Here is a 23,955-nt window from a genome sequence, read left to right as displayed (position 1 = left end):
TCCCCTAAACCCATGATCTTGTCAATTTCGTTGAAGCCAGTTAAATAGTTCCAATGTTGATTTGGAGAGCAGTGCAAAGAGAGGCAACAAAAAAAGTTAAGACAAGACAAGACAAAGAAGCAAGCAGGAGAGATAAGGGAGAGGAAAGGGGAGCGTCCACCCTTGATGAGTGCCAGAGAGTGGAGCAACTTCAGTATCCTGATGTACTTACTTATCATGGCAGCCAAGCCTTTGATAGTATGCTTCACAGAGCCTGGCGGTCCACTGTGTCAAAGGCCTTCGTGAGGTTCACGAAGGCCATGTACAAGGGCTGTCTTTGTTCGCGGCATTTTTCCTGCAGTTGGCGCACTGTGAAGATCATGTCCGCTCTTCCTCACGATGGGCGGAAGTCACACTGTGATTCGGGGAGTATCTCCTCAGACAGTGGTAGCAGTCCATCAGCAAGAATACGAGCAAGGACTTTGCCTGTTGTTTTCAGAAGTGAGACGGCACAGTCAGCCTTGTCCCCCTTCTTGAATATGCTCACTATCAGAGCATCCCTAAACTCGGATGGAAGTTCTTCTTTTCCCCAGACCTTGAGGAGTAGGCCATGGATGTGGTGCAGGAGATCTGGTCTATCTTCCTTTAAGATCTAGGCTGGGATCCCATCCCATCTGGACCAGTGGCCTTGTCCTTTCTAAGTTAAGTTGCAGTTGATGTTTCCGATGCCTTCCTTTCCTTTAGTGCCATTCCAGAGGTGGTGGTCCTGGCCAACACTGGCATTGAAGTCTCCCAGGAGGATCATTTTATCTTCCTTGGGGATACTTGATAGGACCTCATCCAGGCAGGCATAGAAGGTTACTTTCACTTCCTCTTCAGAATCTAATGTAAAATTGTCACACACACTAGGTGTGGCGAAATTATTCTCTGTATTTGACCCATCACCCTTGACCACCCACTGAGAGGTGAGGGTAGCAGTGGGCAGAAGCGGTGGCCCTGCCCACGGGAATCATTTTTGGTGATCCAACCCCCAATTCCAACCTTTGATACTGGGTGCCAAGCAGGAAGGTAATGGCTCCCATTTCTATAGTATTTGGTATGATTCGGCCGGGGTTTTAACTCACAACCTACCCATCTCAGGGCGGATACTCTAACCAATTAACCTGAGTAGGTTAATTTAAAGTAGGGGCATACGCACTCACAACTGTAGCCATCTGGTTGTTGGCAACAACCAGGCGGGTGGTAATAAGACGCTCATTGATCCCACAGGAAGTTCAGATAGGAGGTTGATGAGCTGGTTCCTGATGGCAAATCCAACCCGAATCCGAGGTTCATCAGCAGCTTTTCCTTTCCAGAGGAAAGTGTATCCACCTTTCTCCTCCTTCCGTTGTCGGAGAGTGAAGCTATGTCGATCTGCTATTTCCTCAGTTCTCTAGCAACTATTGCAGTTCTCCTCCTCGGTCTGTCGCTGGTTGCACTACCCATCAGAGTGTGCACATTCCAGGCTCCGAAATTCATATTTCTGTACCTCTGGCCGCAAGGTGGTGATCCCTCTGGATGCGGTATTCCAGTTGGGAGGTCTGAAGCAGGCTATTTTTACCACACCTTTTCTAGCCCCTTTCCCCGAATGGGGTGAGCGGAGTGGATCCTAAATAGAGCTGCTCAATCATGGGTGCATCTGCCGAAGGGCACTTTCTGCCTCGTTCCAAGAGCCAGCGACTGAATTTTACACGCACCGCCTAGTGTGCCAGCTCATGACTAGGGGCTTCCAGATCTCACAAACCTGCCCCCGTCGCCACTTGCTGGTCGCCATAGGACTTTGGACCAGGATGTTAAAGCCTGTGCGTGACTATGTTTAATGTGGCGAGACTTGTGCACAGACAGTCACCACACCATCCTTGACAGATTCGGGTCAGGGTCCAGTGGCATGGAGTCCAAGATGACTGGGGACCCTTTTTTGCTGCAGCCTTCATCCGCCATCCCAGCCGTTGTGACGCTCAATAGGGTTAGCAATCCTCCTCCGTTGAGGTCTTGGGTTGTTATTTCCCCATGACTGGGCCCACATGGATGTAGGGGTGCCTTCTTCCACCATCACAGCTGTTGTGGTGGTTCTTACATCTACCGTCTTCCGCCTACTCCGCCATGGAGGTCTTCACCGTATCCCTGGCTAAGGGGGCAGTCAGCTACTAGGCCTTTGCCACGGCCCACCAGGGATAAAAGTAGTGAAGGGCTTAGCCTCCTAGTGCCCCAAGACCCCATAGAGGAGCCTCCACTGCCGGATGCACTTCAACCTCATGCCCAGGACGTTAAAACAAACACAATATAATAAACACATTATGATAAACACATTTGAATAAAAACATTATAATAAAAACATTATAATTCAAACATTGTAATAAAACATTACAATAAACGCAATACAACAAAACATTATAATAAACACATTGTAATAAAAACATTATGATATACACATTATAAGGAACACATAATAAAACATTGTAATAAAAACATCATAACAAAACATTACAATAAAACGTTGTAATTAAAAAATAATAATAAAACATTATAATGAACACATTATGATAAACAAATTTAAAAAAACATTACAATAAAACATTATAATAAAAACATTATAAAAAAACATAATAATAAACACATTTGAATAAAAACATAATAAAACATTATAATTAAAACACTATTATAAACTCATGATAGTAAACACATAATAAACACATTATGATATAAACATTATAATAAAAAAGTTATAATAAAGTATTATATTAAACACATCTAAATAAAACATTACAGTAAAAACATTATAATAAAACAATATAATAAGCGCATTATAATAAAAAAACATTATAATAAACACATTATGATAAACACGTGTTATCAAAAACACTATTATAAAACATTATAATCAAAATTTTATAAAAATTTTTTTATAAAAACATTAAAATTAAAACATTATAATAAAACATAATAAAACATTGTAATAAAAACATTATAATAAACACTTTATAATCAAACATTATAATAAAACATTATAGTACAAATATAACTATAAACACATTATGAATACACAACATTTTAATAAACACAAAAAGCCATTCAAATGTTTGAGATTGTCATTGCAACTTCGTACACTAGATGGCATTAAAACTCTGCTTTGTAAAAATGTGTCGAATAATGTGAAATAAAGACGATGTTCAATATAATAATGTCATGTCGAAAAGATGAAAAATAGGAAAAGCAAAATTATTATTTTTTTAAATGAAGTGATGTGTCTGAAAAGGAGTATAAACTTTAAGGAGGCAACAAGTTTATGTTTTAGTAAAAATGTTTTTTGAATTGTTGCAAAAACTCCACTTTTTCATCTTGTATTTTTACAATATATTTTGTTGTATTTGTCATCTTATTGTGCACAATTCAAACTTACATTTCACTTCATTTGACTGCATATGACTATTTTGGCTGTCATTCACTTTCCTATCGCTTGATGGCGGTGTTGTTCTGTCTTTACACGTCTTTGAATGTGAGCCTCACGTTATCTGCTTTCGTTTTGCATTCAAAGTCTCTTTTATTTACTCCTATTAATCCTCACACTCTGCATATTCTATATCAATTATTATATTACCAAAATTAACGCTTTTTATCGTTATTAATGAGATATGAACATGCTGTTTCACGACTTCCCTCCAAGAAAAAGCCATTTTTTTCTACACGTACGTAAAGATTTCATGATCACAATTATATGATAAAAGGGACAAGCGGTAGGAAATGGATCGATGGATGGATTTATAATACCCTAGAAAATCATCCGTCATAACTGATAACAACACATTGTCTCTAATAAAGAATAATAGAAAAAACAATGCCGTGTGAAATTTAGCGGGTATGCTTTAAGTAAGTAAATGCATAATAATAATAATAATATTAATAATAATAGTAATAATAATAATAATAATCTATAGAAGTACATTCAGTTTTAAAACTGTAGATTGTTCCTAGTTTGTAAAAAAAAACGACTAATGCATCAAAATTACTAATATTATTAACTCAGTACTGTAAATATGTAATTTTTATGCACTTTTTTTTTTACAATAAACAACCTGCACTTATAGCGTTAAAATGATATATGTTCGTGTTTGGATTTAAAGATAAGTAGAAATATTTTACATATTGAATTGTTGCCTTTTTAAAACAATCAATGTTTTTATTATCAGACCTCTGCTGTTTTTCTATTGTATTTTATTTTGAAAGGGGCGTGGAAGTAACAATTCAGAATACAGTGCGATGATGTCAAATAATGTCGATTCATAGAATAGAATAGAATAGAATAGAATGGACTTTATTGTCATTATATTTGAATACAACGATCACATGTGGTCACTATTATTATTGTTCAAAGAATGCAGACAGGAGAGATTTGAAAATAAATCTATTTTATTGTGGTTGAACAAGATTTGATGGACTGTAAACTTTTCTTCACTGAAATATTCCTCACACAAGACAAATATTTATTATTGGAACATGCACCTCCTCATATTAAATACAACTTACTGTACATTTACACCAAGTGCTTCATAAATAGATCTGATTCATATTCAAAACCTTCACCATTCATTCCACAGCCGCACCAGATTCATATCAAACATGTCTCAGAGTCATTCCACATCTATTCCTGATTCAAATCCAATTCATTATGAACTAACTTCAGACTCATTCAAGATTCATCCCAGAGTCAAACACATTTCAGATTCATTCCACATTCATTCTAGACTCATTTTAGATTTGTTCAAGATTCATTCCAGATCTGTCCCCAACTCAAATCAAATACATTAAAAAGTAACTTCAGACTCATTCCAGATTCATTCCAAGTCTATTGCGGAGTCGTATCAAACACATTTCATTCATTTCAGATTGATTATAAATCTATTTCCGATTCAAATCAAACTCAATATGGACTGAATTCAGATTTAGTCCAGGTTCATTCCAGACCTGTTCCAAATTCAAATCAAATTCATTATGGTTTATTCCAGACTCATTCCAGATTTAATCCAGAGCTACTTCTGATTCAAATCGAACTCATTATGAACTAACTTCCGACTCGTTCCAAATTCATCCAAGGTCTATTCCAGAGTCAAATCAAATACATTTTACTCATTTCAGATTAATTCTACATTAATTCCAAATCTATTCCCGATGTAGATTAAACTCAATATGAACTGAATTCAGCTTTTTTCCAGATTTATTCTGTACTAATCTCAGACTAATTCCAAATACTTTTCTGGTCTATTCCTGATTGAAGTCAAACTCATTATGGACTCATTTCAGACCCATTCCATATTCATTCTACACTCATTTCAGGCTTTTCCAGGTTAATTCCAGATCTGTTCCCAATTCAAATCAAATTCATTATGTTTTAATTTCAGACTCATTCCAGATTTAATCCAGATATATTTCCTATTCAAATTGATCTCATTATGAACTAATTCCACACTCATTTCATACTCATTCCAGATCTATTCATAATTCAAATCATGACCACTATGTTCTAATTTGAGACTCATTTCAGATCGAATCCAGATCTATATCCGATTCAAATTAAACTCATTATGAACTATTATCAGACTCATTCCAGAATTATTCTATCCTCATTTTAGTCTCATTCCAGATTTATTCAAGCCTCAATTCACTGTTTTCAGACTAATTTCAGTTTCATTTGAGACTCTTTCCAGTTTTATTCTAGATTTGTTTTACTCATTTCAGATTATTTTCAAATTTATTTCGGACTAATTCCAAATTCATTCAAGGTCTATACCCGATTCAAATCAAACTAATTGTGGACTAATTTCAGATTTATCACAGATTAATCCCAGACTCACTTTCAGATTCCTTTTGGACTCATTTTACTCATTTCAGACTCTTTTCAAATTCATTCCAGATCCATTCACAATTTCAATCAAACTCATTATGAACTAATTTCATACCCATTCCAGATTCGTTCTAAACTCATTTCACTAATTTCAGACTCAATCCTGATTCATTTCCGATTAATTCAGACGCATTCCTGATAAATTTCAGATTAAATTCAGACTCATTTTAAACTAATTTCAGACTCCTTCCAGATTCATTTCAGATTAAAATTCGGACTCATTCCTGATTCATTTCATATTAAATTCAGACTCATTCCAGATTGTTTCTAATCTCATTTCAGACTCATTTCAGATTAATTTCAGATTAAATTCAGACTCATTCCAGATTCATTTCAGATTAAATTCAGACTCTTTCCAGACTCATTCTAGACTCATTTTAGATTAAATTCAGACTCATTCCACATTCATTCCAGTTGTGTTCCCGATTCAAATAAAACTCATTCCAGACTGATTTCTGAGTCACTCCAGAGGCCCGATGCATTTTCATACACAAGAAAAGGTGGGAGGGGTGGAGAACCAGTGCTAAGGGGGTGCAGGGGGCGTGGCCTCAGTCAGTTGTGGGAGGTCATGTGGCGGGACAGGTGATGGCGCTCCCGGAATGACTCGTTGCAGATTGGACATTTGAGTTTCTCCTCGCGCCGCCGCTTAACCAGCGGTTCCATGGCGTACTCCTTCTTGTGGTGCGAGCGCATGTGGTAGACCAAGTCTGAGGTCATGCGGAAAGAGGCGTTGCACTTGGCGCACCAGTTCTGCGCCGGCAGGCAGAGCGAGGTGAAGGAGGGCGGCAGCAGGGTGAGGGCAGAGGGCATCTGGAGCTGGATGGCGCCCGAGTTCTTGGGCCAGAAGGTGGTGGCGGCGGCGGTGGCGTACACAAAGGGGCTCTGCTTGGCCATTCCGCCCGGCACCGGGCAGTTGGCACCCAGCTCAGCGCCCTGCAGCTTGGCGGCGAGGTGGTCGGCCTGGTAGAGGCGGCTGGACGAGATCGTGTCGCCCACCGCCGGGTGGCAGTCCAGCAGCTTGGGGGGCATGACCAGCGGGGAGATCTGGGAGAAGGAGGACCGGGAAGGTTGGCTGAAGGCGCTCTTCCTCTCGCCGCCGCCCTGTTGGCTCACTGAGGTGAAGGCGCTCCCCATGGACTGCGTCTGGGACGGCTGGGTCTCCGACAGAACCTGCCGGATGTTCAGGTGCTTCTCTGAGGGGTTGCTGCCGGGCCGTCCGCCATCTTTGTTTTCAGAGTTAGCGCCAGAAAGGCTCTTGCTGGAGCCGTGGTTCTTGAGGGTCTGGGCGGACTTCTTGACCTCGGTGAAGGCGCTGCGTTTGGTCTCTGAGTTCTCTGAAGACCCCGACGAGGAAAGCGACCTGTGGTTCTCCTCCAGGCCGTACACGCCTCTGTAGTTCTGAGCCGACGTGGCCAGTTCTTCTTTAGACTTAGACTGGGACACCACGGGCCGCCGAGACTCCCTGTCCTCAATCTCGGAGAACTTTCTCTTCCCAGAACTCTCGCTGCTGACCTCGGCCTCTTTGTCTCTGAGCGAACTGGTCCGGTTGTTCTCCAGATCCCGAGCAAGGTTGTGAAAGTCAGTGGAAGGTTTGTTGGCGTCCTGAGGACTCCCGAAGCCCTCGGAGCGTCCCAGCTTTGGGCTGGTCCTGGCGGGCGTCACGTTGGGTTGGTCAGGGCGGCCCTCCTTGCCGGGCTCCTCATCCACCCCCGTCAGGTTCTGTAGTCTTTTGGTACAGCGGAACCGCAGGTGGGCCAGGAAGGGGAACTCAAACTGGAACCGCTGGCTGCAGTCCGGACACGAGTTGTGCGTGGAACCTTCTTGGGGAGAACACAACCTTTTAGTTTCAGACCATCTTTGGCAGGACCAGAACCGAAAAGGACGGCGGAGTCTCACCTTTGCTTTTAGCAGGCGCCCTGCTAGAGCTGAGCAGCAGCAGTTCTACCAGGTCCTTTCCGTACCAAACCAGCAGCTCCTCATCCTTCTCGATGCGACGCAGCGAGCGGTAGAAGAGTTGCCCGTTCTTCACGTACGCTTCCAGGTTCTGCTCCTCCTTGTCCCGTGCCGACTGGACCAGCCGGAGCCACATGAGACCTTCTGAGGTGCTGCTGGCTGCTGACGTGTCCACCTGCGACACACGGTCTCGTTATTTGACTTTATTCAGATTTCAACAAATCATGTTGCTATTCTAACAATGTGAAATTAAGTTAAAAAATGCACTTTATTAATATTTACGAAGGTTTTTGAAGTTTGTGTGAATTTCATCTGAAAAGAGTTCTTTATTTTTTTTTGAGTGACTGTTATTTTATTCGCCTTCTTCCTGTCATGGCTTCCGTAGTTTCCGCTAGCTTCTATAGCTCCTCCTCTTCCGCCTCACTTCCTGCTTGCGACGCCCGCTGCGAGGTGTGTCCAAATTGGTGTCGTGCTGTGTGTCGTTTAGTAACAAAAACCAAAGGTTTATTTTTGTAATTATTGCCGTATACAGTTGACTTTTTTCGTACCTTTCAGAAATCACGTGTTTTTGTGTTATTTTAACCGCTATTTTGAGCGCTACGAGCTTTTTGTGTGAGTGACAGTGTTGGCGCGATTTGTTTGAAGCGGTCCTCTTTTATGTCACGTGACCACTACTTCCTGTCGGTGAAAAGTATATTTTCGATCGTTCATGTCACGTGACCACTACTTCTCGGTGAAAAGTGTTTTCTATCTGTCATGTCACGTGACCACTACTTCTCGGTGAAAAGTGTTTTCTATCTGTCATGTCACGTGACCACTACTTCCAGTCGGTAAAAAAGTATGTTTTCAGTTTTTCATGTCACGTGACCACTACTTCCTTTCGGTGAAAAGTATATTTTCTATCGTTCATGTCATGTTACCACTGCTTCCTTTCGGTAGAAAGAATGTTTTCGATCTGTCATGTCACGTGACCACTGCTTCCTGTCGGTAGAAAGAGTGTAGTGTCGGTGTAGGAAGCCGAGCGCTACAATGTGATTTTGACTTGATGTTGAGGAATGTGTAAATACTCTAAATGTGATTTTATTGAACTCCTTCCTCGGGCACTTCTTTATTTGGGCCACTAGTAGGCAGTGTTGACTTTTTGCGTCTTCTATAGAGTCCATGCTGTATAACCATTGTGTCGATTGATGTCATTTTTGCTCCATTTTCAGAATAAAAGCTCCTGTCAAGAAGTCCGTTGCGTGATGGCTGTGGACAAACTCATCAAAAGTCTGAAGCCATTCCATATGGATGGACAGTAAGCACAATAATCTTTAAGATATATGTATTTTTTTATATCAATTTAATGTTTTTAATTCACATATGTTCCCTACAGCTCTCTGTAATATATATTTTTATTCATAAAATGATAGAACATCTTTTATCAAAAATAAATATACGAGAATCTCACATGAATGTTTTTAATCATAGAAATCATTTAGAAACCGTTTTAATAAATAATTATGATAATTTGAATGACAAAATGTTGGAATAATAATCATGTGTAATAATAATATTAGGAAAAGCTTGATTTAAATAAAAGAAGCCAAGAAGTTCTGAGCCGAGGATGTCATTGTGGCTTGTGCAGCCCTTTGAGACACCCGTGATTTAGGGCTATATATGTAAACTTTGATTGATAAACTTTTTTTATGATTTATTTATCATCATACTAATAATGATAATTTGGTTTTCATTCAGTGGGGTCAAATATAGTATTTAAATATTGAATACAAATATTGAAAATTATTCTAAATATATTTGGTAGAAAACTAAGACATATTTCATCTTGAAGTCACTTTGTAAAAATATCAACAATATTTGACTTTCTCTGGCGTTCACTTTGCTAATTCACTCTGAGTAGCATGTCATATATATTTATATATGTGTATATATATATATATATATGTATGTATATATATACAGTATTGTGTAGGATAATTAATAATATACAATATTGTTTATAATCTAGAATATTATACAATATTGTACATGATCATCTGTAATATACAATATTTTATATGATAATAATATACAATAGTGTTTGTAATATAGAATAATACACAATATTGTATATGATGATGAATAATGTAAGACAGGAAGTCTTACGCGGAAGATGTAGGGGGCGGTGCGTTTGTCGGTGGCCTTGAGTGCGACGAAGGCGATGCTGTCGTACATGGAGGTGTGACTGAGCACGCACGGCCCAAAGATGGCGCTCTCAGGTACGTCACAGGTGGTGTAGACGCTGGTGAAGATGTCTGTCAGACATTGTTGGACCGCCTTGGTGTCGCCCTCCCAGACCACCTTGTGAGAGCTGGACTCCTCCATGGCAAGCTGGGGGAAACACACCATTTTTTACACCATTCTTACACCTTTGTACACCATTCTTACACCTTTTTTTTACAACATTCTTACACCTTTTTTACACCATTCTTACACAATTGTTACACATTTTTATGCAACTCTTACACAATTGTTGCACATTTTTTCCCACAACTCTTACACAATTTTTACACATTTTTTTTACACAATTGTTACATTTTTTATGCAACTCTTACACAATTTTTAAATATATTTTTTGCACTTTTTACGCAAGTCTTAGATGATTGCTACACTTTTTTACACAATTGTTACACCTTTTTTACACTGTCTTAAGCAAATCTTACACGACTGTTACACTTTTCCACACAATTAAGCGGTAGAAAATCGATGGATGGATGATTCATAGTTTTCATACAGTTATTACACATTTAACAAAATTGTTACCCCTTTTTTTCTAATTAAAAAAAGTTACATGATTGATACACTTTTGTTGTAATTTAACCCACGTGTTACACTTTTGTCACACAATTGTTACACATTTAACAACATTGTTAAACCTTTGTTTGAATTTAATACACAATTGTAGACCTTTTTCCCCTATTTTAATTGTTACACAATTGATACACCTATGTTATGATCTAACACACAATTGTTACACTAGTTACACATTTGTTACATCTTTTTAAATAAGCTAAACATTTTACACAGTTGTTACACCTTTGTTATAATTTAACACACAATTGTTACAAATCTGTTACACCTTTTTTTTATCTTTTTAAAAACTGTTACACCTTTGCTATTATTTAGCACACAATTGTAACGCCTTTGTTACATCTTTTTAAACATTGTTAAAACAATTGTTACGCCTTTTTTAAATTACTTAAAACAATTGTTTCGCCTTTTTAGAATTAGTTCAAACAATTGTTATGCCTTTTTTAAATTAGTTAAAACAATTGTTTCGCCTTTTTTGAATTAGTTAAAACAATTGTTACGCCTTTTTTAAATTTGTTAAAATAATTTTTACGCCTTTTTAAAATGTGTTAAAACCAGTTACACATGTTTTTACATTTGTTGAAACAATTGTTACGCTTTTTTAAAAAATTGCTTTAAAAATGTGACAGTTGGTACACCTTTGTTATAATTTAGCACGCATTTGTTACACCTTGCACTTTTAAAATCTGTTTAAAAATATTAGACAATTGTTACACCTTTCTAAACATATTTTCAAAAATATCAGACAATTGTTACACCTTTCTAAAAATCTTTTTAAAAATATTAAACAATTGTTACACCTCAGTTATAATTTAACGTGATTGTTACACCTTTTTAAACAGTTAAATTTGGATCCACCTTTGTTATTACAATATTACATTGCTTCAATGAGAATCTGACATGTTTTTGTAACATTAGTTTTAGTAAGTGCTTGCAATGTCACAGTGTTGTAAACATGTCACAAACTGTCAAATGTTAAAAAATAATGCTATAGCTAAAGTCTTCACCCCCAAAAAGGTAAGAATGAAGCGCGTCCCAACATGAAAGTCATGATTCTCTGCTGCGTTTGATCCACAGAGAGAAATACATCTCGTCCGCACGGAGCCAAGCAGCTGCCGACGGATTTGTTCATCCTAATTAATTCACAGCTCATCACGGCAGCACTCTGACAATATGAATAATGACTACACAGCAGGAGTGCATTACAGTCATAATAATCATGTTATTACTAGCAAGAATAACACAACCATTTCTACGATGTACAAGGTCAAATAGCCAAATGACAAAACACGTCAATAAAAATGACATTTCCATCTAATGTGGACAATATAATCTATGAATGCATTCAAAACGAAAGTAAAAAGGGTTTGCACGTGCACTCACATTTAAACAATTGCAGGTGTAATAAATACAGATATGACTTATAATGATGCGCAGTAATAATTACTTTGTGTTGACAGATGGACGCGCGGCTCGGTGTAAAAGTGCAATAAAAGCATAAATATATCCAACATCAATCTTCCATCCCGTGTCCCTCATTAGCATAATCCTCCACTTCACCCACGTGACTAATTAAAGCGCCACAATTCTTCATAATGTTGCTTTTCTTCCCGCGCGCGCCACCGACGCTCCCAGCGTGCGAAATGTTGCTAGTGGGACTAAAAAGTACCTTTTACTTTCTATTCCGTTTTATTTTGAAATGCGTCTTTATCGCCGATAATGTGCGATGCAAATGAAAAGGTGTTTCTATGACAACAGTGTGTCAAATAAAATGTTACTATGACAACAATAGTGTGAGAAATAAAATGTTTCTATGACAACAATAGTGTGAGAAATAAAATGTAATTATGACAACAATTGTGTGTCAAATAAACAATTGTGTGTCAAATAAAATGTTTCTATGACAACAATAGTGTGCGAAATAAAACGTTTCTAAGACAACAGTGTGAGAAATAAATTGTAATTATGACAATTGTGTGTCAAATAAACAATTGTGTGTCACAATGTTTCTATGACAATAGAGTGAGAAATAAAATTTCATTATGACAAGAATTGTGTGTCAAATAAATAATTGTGTGTCAAATAACATGTTTCTATGACAACAATAGTGTGAGAAATAAAATAGTTTAGTAAGAAAAAAAACGATCTACCCTTTTTCTTCAACACAAGATAATTTTTAAAGAAGACCTATTATTATGAGCAGAACCTCCTTGTGTTCCGTCATCAATACAATGAAGCGGACCCGAACCGTGCACTCACACAATCTGATCTCAGGTTCACTTCGGCCTTTCTTCTGACCCCGAACCCGGCTTTTGAATCTGCGCTTTTTGGACCCGAACTTTCCTTCCTTTTTTTTTTTTTTAAATCCTCCTTTCAGCCTCTTTTTCTACACGATTCTTTTGGCCGGTACCGGCAGCATGTTTACCTCTTGTGCAGCGTCGGAACCAATAATCCACACAGCGGGTCGGCACCTCGGACCACAAGAAGGAGGAAAAAAGAAAGGCAAAAGCCTCCAGAAAGAAGGAAGGTGGTCCTGGTGATACTGATGGTCCCGATGGAGTCACAGGCACAACATGGTGCCGGAGGACAGCGGCGTGTTCCGGTGCTGTGTGCGTGTCGAGTGTTCCGGTGCTATGCAGGACTCGCACGCCGACCTGCGCGTTTTGTTGTCGGCACATAATCTCTCCAATGAGGCGTGTCGCTCTCTGCTGTCTCCTCCTCTTAACTCTTTACACACACACACACACACACACCGTCCTCATCTTCATTCTCATCTCCTGCTTTTGAGTCTTGACTGGCATCCTGGACCACACACACAATCCTCATTCTCATCTTGATCTTCATCATGGTCCTCATTCTCATTTTGAGTTTCATCTTCTCATTATCACCCTCATCTACATTCTCATCTTCATTCACGTCTTTATTTTCATCCTCACCTTCATTTTGATCATTCTCATATTTATTCTCATACTCATCCTCATCCTGTCTCCTCCTTGTAACTCTTCACTGGCACCCTGGACCACACACACACATACACCATCCTCATCTTCATCTTGATCCTCATCTTCATCCTCATTCTCATCTTCATCATCATCTTCATGAGCCACAAGCGTCAAAAACACACATTTTCTATAAATATGTTTAATCTTAATTCCACAAAAAAATGTATATTATTTATATTAATTTCTTGTTATTATTATTATTTTAATAATAATTATTAATGTTATTAGTAGTGTTTCTATTATTTGACACAAATGGAGCCATCTCCACTCAACTCAACCGACCTCCTCTTCCCCCAGCTTCCGGCTCCAGGGACCGGCCCTGTCCGACAACAACAGCCGCCTGAGGCGGCCTCATGCGGCTCAGTGTTCCGTCGACTCCCCTCTGGAGGTCCCTTCCTGCAATACCTGTAGCCGCACTTAGAGGGCGCCAGTGCCTAACTCTGCAGGCTTCTCCTGCTGCCAAGTGAGTGACAACCTGATTCACTCATTTATTGATATCATTGATTTATTGATTCACTGTTTCCTTGTCTAATTCACATGTTCATTCAATGATTCACAGAGTCATTGATTTATTAATTTATTGATTCACTGGTCCCTTGTCTAATTTATGTGTTCATTTATTGATTCACAAAGTCATTGATTTATGAATTCACTGATTCATTTATTCACTGGTTGATTTACGAATCCACAATGTCATTGCTTCATTAATTTATTGATTCATTTATTCACTAGTTCGTTGTTTAATAGACATGTTAATTCATTGATTCACCGCATGTCATTCTTTGATGAATTCATTGATTAATTTATTCACGGCTTAGTTGTTTAACTGATTCATTTATTGATTCACGGAGTCATTGAATTATGAATTCATCCATTCATTGATTAATAAGCACTTCTCCAAAGGAGCAAGCTGATGATGACAAACGGGCGGCGGCATGAAAGTGTAATCAGGGAGCTTTTGAGGCGACTAATGCTCCAATTTGAAGATGTCTCATCTTTTTAGGTGTTTGTCCTTTTGTCCTAAATGATAAATCCTGCAGAATATCATCCTGCATAAACAAATACGGCTCATCTTCTCCAAATAAATCACACTCTTTTCTGGCAGACAAAGAGAATGGAGGGGAGATAATCTGCTGTGTTTTTAATTAAAATGTTATTTATTAGATGTTTATTATGTTGCTTTTGAGGACAAACTTTATGACAATTTGCTTGGCTTTTGGGGAACAGGAGTCTTCATAAAGGTCAAAGGTCACAATAACATCAGGAGGAGTGAGTTGGAAAATGTTTTGCTTGCTCAGAAAACAAATTAAATAATAATATTCACATTATTGTTAGTGATAATATTTATATTTACAAATGCATCTGGGCCAATTTATTAGGTACACTTGCAAGTGGAAAAAAATGTTTTCTTTTAAATGCGTGAATAAACAATTTCCAGGGAAAAAAAATGTTTCTCAAATGAGCATGTCCAAAATTTTACACCAAAAATATGAAAGCAAGATAATAGTTATTATTTTATTCCATTTGATTTAGTGATTATTTAATTTGATGTAGCCTTTAATTGATTATTATTTATTGTATATTATATCATATTTCTTCTTCATTTTGTATTATGTATTATTTAATATTTATCATGTATTCTTCATTATTAATTTGTATTTCACTGTTATGCTAAGAAATTAAGTGTAATAATACAAGAAAGAAGCATGTAAATTAGCGAGTAATTATTCATATTCTGCTGATATCTTGTCACGTTTGACAGGACATGATTGTCATTTGAATACATGAATATTCATTCACTTTCACAATAAAGTTACGGTGTGCTTTCAAACAGAAAGACTTATTCAACTAATATTACGCTTTGAAAAAAACAAAACCCTACTGCTGATTTGCCGGAGAAGCTCGCTGGCGAGCTAATCGCTAGCTAAGTGACACCGTCCTGGTCGAAAAGCGCTGAATAAAATAAAAGTGAGGTGGATTTGTATATTTCATTCATCATTTGAACATTACTGAATGGATTTTAGGGTAAAAAACAAAATGGCAGTTGAGAATATTCGCATCAAACATAACAGTCATTTTGTGTAAAACCACATTTTGGAGACTTTCACAATAAAATGTTCCAGATCGTGTTGACATTTCACCTTGTTGTAAAACGCACACACTTTTTCTATTTTGACACTTAAATATTTTGTTGTCACTTTGAACTTGCTTCTGTGAAAAATGTATTTGCGTTCCTTTGTGGAGGCTCCACACCACTCTTTGCCATGGAAGTTGTGTTGCATTGCATCGGTTGGTTCCAGCTATCCAACAACACTCCAATTCTCTATCTGATTACCATCTTTTTATTTCTGAATCCATATTTTTTCCTATTACCGTATTTTTCAGACTAAAAGTTGCAGTTTTTTTCATAGTTTGGCCAGGGGTGCGACTTATAGTCAGGAGCGACTTATGTGTGAAATTATTAACACATTACCGTAAAATATCAATTAACCTTATTTAGCTCATTCACGTAAGAGACTAGACTAATAAGATTTCATGGGATTTATCAATTAGGAGTGACAGAATGTTTGGTAAAGGTATAACATGTTCTATACGTTATAGTTATTTGAATGACTCTTACCATAATATGTCACGTTAACATACCAGGCACCTTCAGTTGGTTATTTATGCGTCATATAACGTACACTTGTTCAGCCTGTTGTTCACTATTCTTTATGTGTTTTTAATTGCCTTTCAAATGTCTATTCTTGGTGTTGGATTATATCAAATACATTTCCCCAAAAAATGTGACTCATACTCCAGTGCGACTTATACATGTTTTTTTTCTTCTTTATTTTGCATTTTTGGCAGGAGCGACTTATACTCCAGAGCGACTTATACTCCGAAAAATACGGTACCATCCTTTTTTCCCATTAATCAATTTTTAAAAATTACCATCTTTTTTTTCTGAATTCATTTTTGTTTTAATTGCCATCTTTTTATTTTCCTGAATTGATGTTTTTATTACCATCCTTTTATCCTGAATCTATTTTAATTTTATTTACCATCCATTTTTTCTACTGAATAATTTTTTAACCATCCTTTTTTCTCTCAATCGATTTTTTTTAAATTACCATCCTATTTTTCCACTAACTATTTTTAAAATTACTATCCTTTATTCTGAATTGTTTTTTTTTTTTTAATTACCATAATTCTTTCCCCTAAATAAATTTTTTGAAATACCATCCATTCATTTGCTATCGCTTATTCCCCTTGGGGTCGCGGGGGGCGCTGGTGCCTATCTCAGCTACAATCGGGCAGAAGGCGGGGTACACCCTGGACAAGTCGCCACCTCATCGCAGGGCCAGCACAGATAGACAGACAACATTCACACTCACATTCACACACTAGGGACCATTTAGTGTTGCCAATCAACCTATCCCCAGGTGCATGTCTTTGGAAGTGGGAGGAAGCCAGAGTACCAGTAGGGAACCCACGCATTCGCGGGGAGAACATGCAAACTCCACACAGGAAGATGCCGAGCCCTGGATTGAACCCAGGACTACTCAGGACCTTCATATTGTGAGGCAGACGCACTAACCCCTCTGCCACCGTGAAGGCCATCAATAATTTTCCTGAATTTTTATTACTAATCTTTTTTCCCGTGAATCGATTTTCATTTAAATTAGCCTCAGTTGTCTTCCTGAATTTATTTCTATTTTATTATCATCCTTTTGTTTTTGTTTTTTTGACCCTGAATCAATATATTTAAAGACAATCATTTATTCCCCTGAATTAATTATCAAATTACCATCCTTTTTTTTTCCTGAATTGATTTTTCCCCCCGAAATATTTTTTTTTCATATCACATTGACAAAATTAACAATCTATTATTTGTAGTAAACAATCAAGAAAAATGAATAGTGTTTGATGATACATTTAAATGTCAGAAAATATCAACTCATGTTCAAATTTTTATTTATGACCATTCTGAATTGGACTGAAAGTGGATCGTGAAAGTCACAAACCTAATGTTTATTTATGTGTGTGTGAAAATTTAAACAACAATAGAACAAATAACAACAATAGAACAAATAAGAATAGAACACATATCAACAATTGAACACATGGCAATGGAACACATAACAACACTATAACACTTAACAACAATAGAACACACAGCAATAGAACAAATAACAACAATAGAAGAAAAAGCAGTAGAACAAATAACAATAGATGAAATAATAATAATAAAAGTAATAGGGACGGCGTGGCGCAGTGGAAGAGTGGCTGAGCGCAACCCGAGGGTCCCTGGTTCAATCCCCACCTAGTACCAACTCCCTCCATCAGTGTGTGAATGTGTAAATGTGGAAGTAGTGTCAAAGCGCTTTGAGTACCTTGAAGGTAAAAAAAAGCACTATACAAGTACAACCCATTTATCATTAACATAACAATAGAACACAAATGATATAACACATAACAACAATAGAACAAATAAAAAATAGAACACATAACAACAGAATAAATATAAATAGAAACAAGTCAATCATGTGAAGTAAAAGTCAAAGGTTAAGTCTGAAATATGTTCCAGGTGTTATCATTCATATTTTAAAAAATGGTCATCATTTACAACAAACATTTTGTTCATCATTAACTACTAACATTTGTATCATTGTTTACAACAAACATTTTGTTCATAGTTTACTAAAAACATTTTGTTCATTGTCGTCAACAAATAAATGTCATAACATTTCCACGCTAATTATTTCTCATCACAAACAAGATTATTGATGATAATCATCCTCCTTGTCCTCACACACACCACACACGCACATATATACACACACGCATACACACAATCACAAATATATATACAAATGCACACACACACTTGCAATAGAGGAAAAGAATAAGAAATGCATTGCCAAAGAGAAGAAGGAAGGTTTTGCAAAAGAGGAGAAGAAGGAAGGTGTTGCAAAAGAGGAGAAGAAGAAGAAAGGTGTTACAAAAGAGGAGAAGAAGGAAGGTGTTGCAAAAGAGGAGAAGAAGAAGGAAGCTGTTGCAAAAGAGGAGAAGAAGAAGGAAGGTGTTACAAAAGAGGAGAAGAAGGAAGGTGTTGCAAAAGAGGAGAAGAAGAAGGAAGCTGTTGCAAAAGAGAAGAAGGAAGGTGTGACAAAAGAGGAGAAAAAGGAAGGTGTTGCAAAAGAGGAGAAGAAGAAGGAAGCTGTTGCAAAAGAGGAGTAGAAGGAAGGTGTTACAAAAGAGGAGGAGAAGAAGAAAGGTGTTGCAAAAGAAGAAAGGTATTGAAAATAAGAGGAGGAGAAGAAGAAGGAAGAGTGGTTTAGTGTCTCCATGATAGAGTTGATGCCAAGAAAGATAGTGTGGCACATATGGCACTTCTGATGCCATATGTGCCACTTTACACATCATTACATCATCATGCTCCATGCAGGAAGTTACTGTGTCACATGATGGCTGGCCGGGAGTTACAGCAACTTGGAGGGATCACATGATCACAGAATCACATAGGCACATGGTCACATAGTCACATGATCACATGATCACACGATCACATAGGACCATAGTCACACGATCACATGATCAAACAATCACACGATCACATAGGCACATGGTCACATAGTCACACGATCACATGATCACACGATCACAAAATCACATGGTCACATAGGCACATGGTCACATAGTCACACGATCACATGATCACACCATCACAAAATCACATGGTCACATAGTCACCTGATCACATAGGCACATGGTCACATAGTCACGTGATCACACCATCACATGGGCACATAGTCATACGATCACATGGTCACATAGTCACATGATCACATAGGCACATGGTCACATAGTCACACGATCACATGATCACACCATCACATGATCACACCATCACACAATCACATAGGCACATGGTCACATAGTCACACGATCACATGATCACACCATCACATAGGCACATGGTCACATAGTCACATGATCACACAATCACATAGGCACATGGTCACATAGTCACACGATCACATGATCCCATTGGCACATGGTCACAGGCACATGTTAACATAGTCACACGATCACATGATCACACCATCACATGATCACACCATCACAGAATCACATAGGCACATGGTCACATAGGCACATAGTCACACGATCACATGATCACACGATCACATAGGCACATGGTCATATAGTCACACGATCACATGATCACACCATCACATGATCACACCATCACAGAATCACATAGGCACATGGTCACATAGGCACATAGTCACACGATCACATGATCACACGATCACATAGGCACATGGTCATATAGTCACACGATCACATGATCACACCATCACAGAATCACATGATCACATGGTCACATAGGCACATGATCCACCATCACAGAATCACATAGGCACATGGTCAGCTGATCACATGATCACAGAATCACATAGGCGCATGACATTAGGGTGAAACATTTATTAGGTAGGACATTTATTAAGGTGGAACATTTACTGAAGTGGAACATTTATTAGGTAGAACATTTATTAAGGTGGAACATTTAGTAAGCTGGAACTTATAATAAGGTGGAACATTTATCAAGATGGAACATTTAAAAAGGTGGAACATTTGTTAAATGATAAATGGGTTGTACTTGTATAGCGCTTTTCTAACTTCAAAGTACTTAAAGCGCTTTGACACGACTTCCACATTTACCCATTCACACACACATTCACACACTGATGGAGGGAGCTGCCATGCAAGGCGCTAACCAGCACCTATCAGGAGCAAGGGTGAAGTGTCTTGCTCAGGACACAACGGACGTGACAAGGTTGGTACTAGGTGGGGATTGAACCAGGCACCCTCGGGTTGCGCACGGCCACTCTCCCTGTTAAAGTGGAACATTTGTTAAGGTGGAACATTTATTGAGATGGAACATTTAAAAAGGTTAAACATTTGTTAAAGTGAAACATTTTTAAGGTGGAACAATTAATAAGGTGGAATGTTTATTAAGGTGGAACATTTTTAAAGTAGAACATTTATTAAGGTGGAACATTTTTAAAGTAGAAAATTTATAAAGGTAGAACTTTGTTAAGGTGGAACGTTTTTAAAGTAGAACATTTATAAAGGTAGAACATTTATTAAGGCGGAACATATATTAAGGTGTAACATATATTGAGCTGGACATTTTTTTGAGATAGAACACTTTATTAAGGTAGAACATTTAAAAAGTTGGAACATTTGTTAAAGTGGAACATTTATTAAGGCGGAATATATATTGAGTTGTGACGTATATTGCGGTGGAACATTTATTGAGATGGAACACTTAAGGAAGAACATTTATTATTGTGTTTATTGTGTAACAATTATTAAAGTACACGCACACAGTAGGTGTGGTAAAATTATTCTCTGCATTTGACCCATCCCCTTGTTCACTCCTTGGGAGGTGAGGAGAGCAGTGAGCAGCAGCAGTGGCTGCGCCCAGGAACCATTTTGGTGATTTAATGCCAAAGTCCAAGCCTTGAGGCTGAGTGCCAAGCAGGGAGGTAATAACTCCCATTTTCATAGTCTTTGGTATGACTCGGCCGGGGTTTGAACTCACAACCTACCCATCTCAGGGCGGACACTCTAACCACTAGGCCACTGAGCAGGTGGAACACATATTAAGGTGGAACACTTGTTAAGGTGGAACACTTGTTGAGATGGAACATTTATTAAGGTGGAACATTTATTTAGGTAGAAGATATAATAAGGTGGAACATTTATTTAGGTAGAAGATATAATAAGGGGGAACATGTTCAACATTTGTACACCAACTGGTTCTTTCCTTCCCCCCCATCTTCCAAGATGGCGTCCTAGGCCAGCTGCCAGAGCCTCTCAGGGTTCCATGTTCACTGAGCTGCTGTGGCAACACTTAATGTTCTAGACCCTTGTGGCCCTCGGGGCGGCCTCACAAACACTGGCAACACACACAGTCTGAAAGGAAGACGTGTGTGTGTGTGCGTGCGTGCGTGCGTGCGTGCGTGCGTGTGTGTGTGTGTGTGTGTGTGTGTGTGTGTGTGTGTGTGTGTGTGTGTGTGTGTGTGTGTGTGTGTGTGTGTGTGTGAGACATGAAGTTGCTTGATGGGCTGCACTCAGCTCGTCTTCTTCATCTGGGACGACTTGTTCAGACTTCCAAAGTTTCTTCTTCAGGAATTTTGCTCCCTTCATTGAGAACCAAACTTACTGACAAATATTCAATAATCAATCATCAATATGTCCTCTTACTGACAAATAGTTGATAATTAATAATCAATACATCTTCTTACTGACACATATTCAATGTCAGTAGTAGATATAAGTAATAGTTAACATCAGTAATACAAATAAGAAGTAGATAGCATAAATAGTAAACACAAATACTAGTTAATACCAGTACAAGTTTCCCCCGCCGGGTGGCGGGGCTCTCCCTTAGAGATAGGGTGAGGAGCTCTGCCATCCGGGAGGAACTCAAAGTAAAGCCGCTGCTCCTTCACATCGAGAGGAGCCAGATGAGGTGGTTCGGGCATCTGGTCAGGATGCCACCCGAACGCCTCCCTAGGGAGGTGTTTAGGGCACGTCCAGCTGGTGGTTCGTTTCAGTAGTAAATGCAAGTACTAGTTAATGTCAGTAGTACATACAAGTAATAGCTAAATCAGTAGTAAATACAAGTACTAGTTAGCGTCAGTAGTACATACAAGTAATAGGGACGGCGTGGCCCAGTGAAAGAGTGGCCGTACGCAACAGGAGGGTCCCTGGTTCAATCCCCACCTAGTACCAACCTCGTCACGTCCGTTGTGTCCTGAGCAAGACACTTCACCCTTGCTCCTGATGGGTCCTGGTTAGCGCCTTGCCTGGCAGCTCCGTCCATCAGTGTGTGAATGTGTGTGTGAATGGGTAAATGTGGAAGTAGTGTCAAAGCGCTTTGAGTACCTTGAAGGTAGAAAAGCGCTATAAAAGTACAACTCATTTATCATTTATTTAATAGCTAAATCATTAGTAAATACAAGTACTAGTTAACATTAATGATACATACACGCATTAGGTAACATTAATGTTTAATACAAGTACTACTTAACATCAATTGTACATACAAGTAGTGGTTATCACCAGTAGTAAATACAGTACTAGTTACTAAGTTAATTGGCAGACAAAGCAAAGTTGGTGAAAACATTTTGTTCTTCTTCACTTCTTCTGAGACCTTTGGAAACATGAAGTTGACAACATGCTTTTATTTTGAAGGTGAGAAGACGCGTGGGGATTGCTGAGGAACTTGATTACCTTCAGGACGTCTGTCCGCCTCACACACACTTCAAAACAACACACACTTCAAAACAACACACACACACTTCAAAACAACACACACGCACACACACACGCACACACACACTTCAAAACAACACACTCACACTTCAAAACAACACACACACACGCACAAAAAAAAAGTGCTTCTGGTATCAGCCTAACCCGACCCGCCTGCAACTGAACCAACGCAGCAAAACAACTCATCAGAGCCGGCAGCCACAGGAAAGAACGCACGCACGCACACACACACACACACACACACACACACACACAGATGCGTCCCCAAAAGGCAAATGTGGGGGCGGGGGGTCTTTAAAGCAAACAGTGGGACACAGCTGGTAAGTGGAGGACATTCAAGGTGTGTGTGTGTGTGTGTGTGTGTGTGTGTGTTCTGGCAAAGCTTACTTATTGGGGACGTGGCTCTGTTCACAAAGTCACTTTAGTGGACCTCTAACGTTATGGGGACAACAAAAGAGGTCTCCTAAAGGGAAACCTTTTTAAAGAACACCTCCAGGCAACTACAACCCTAAACTAACACCTTCCCTTCTCCACACCCCACTTCCCTGGATTGTAAATAACCTAATGTAATTAATCAAATGTATATACTTGTTCTTATGCTTTCTGAGCTCACTATGTCCACTGCTGGCTGTACATATCCTACCAAGTCACACCTACACTGTTTCAATGTCCATTTTTCACATGATAAACTTGTATGATGACTGAAATACGCTGATAGCCGTAGTTGTTTGTGCTCCCCTCAAAAAACATGGAAAAAGAGTTTACAACAAAAGACATTATTGCTTGTATTGTAGTAAGCCTTATGCCAAGATGGCACGTCTTCTACAAAGTGCACACAAAAACAGATTGGAAGTAGCCACAGCTCTTAGCTTTCCAACAAGTTCCATGGAGAGAAGG

General features: G+C 38.6%; 1 protein-coding gene and 1 long non-coding RNA gene across 4 annotated transcripts; one reads left to right on the top strand and one right to left on the bottom strand.

The window, feature by feature from the left end:
* Window positions 1-4,403: 4,403 nt before the first annotated feature.
* Window positions 4,404-13,380, bottom strand: prdm8b (PR domain containing 8b). Of its 2 annotated transcripts, none has more exons than XM_061904954.1 (4): window positions 13,146-13,380; window positions 10,016-10,240; window positions 7,814-8,045; window positions 4,404-7,737 (listed from the first exon to the last, which is right to left on the bottom strand). In XM_061904954.1, the coding sequence occupies exons 2-4, from the start codon at window positions 10,232-10,234 to the stop codon at window positions 6,470-6,472; spliced, it is 1,719 nt and encodes a 572-aa protein (XP_061760938.1). In that variant the 5' UTR covers window positions 10,235-10,240; window positions 13,146-13,380; the 3' UTR covers window positions 4,404-6,469. The 2 variants fall into 2 exon arrangements, with proteins under 2 accessions (XP_061760938.1, XP_061760939.1); XM_061904955.1 differs by having other exon boundaries at window positions 4,404-7,734.
* LOC133555450 (uncharacterized) lies at window positions 8,305-23,733 on the top strand. Of its 2 annotated transcripts, none has more exons than XR_009807336.1 (3): window positions 8,305-8,320; window positions 9,082-14,185; window positions 22,978-23,733. It is a non-coding gene; the product is annotated as an uncharacterized LOC133555450 (long non-coding RNA). The 2 variants fall into 2 exon arrangements; XR_009807335.1 differs by lacking the exon at window positions 22,978-23,733 and adding an exon at window positions 16,573-16,946.
* The last annotated feature ends 222 nt before the right edge of the window (window positions 23,734-23,955 follow it).

Source organism: Nerophis ophidion, linkage group LG01 (assembly GCF_033978795.1).
Source record: "Nerophis ophidion isolate RoL-2023_Sa linkage group LG01, RoL_Noph_v1.0, whole genome shotgun sequence".
Lineage (NCBI taxonomy): Eukaryota > Metazoa > Chordata > Actinopteri > Syngnathiformes > Syngnathidae > Nerophis > Nerophis ophidion.
The sequence above is the reverse complement of the archived record's forward strand: the minus strand, read 5'-3'. Positions and strand labels throughout refer to the sequence as shown.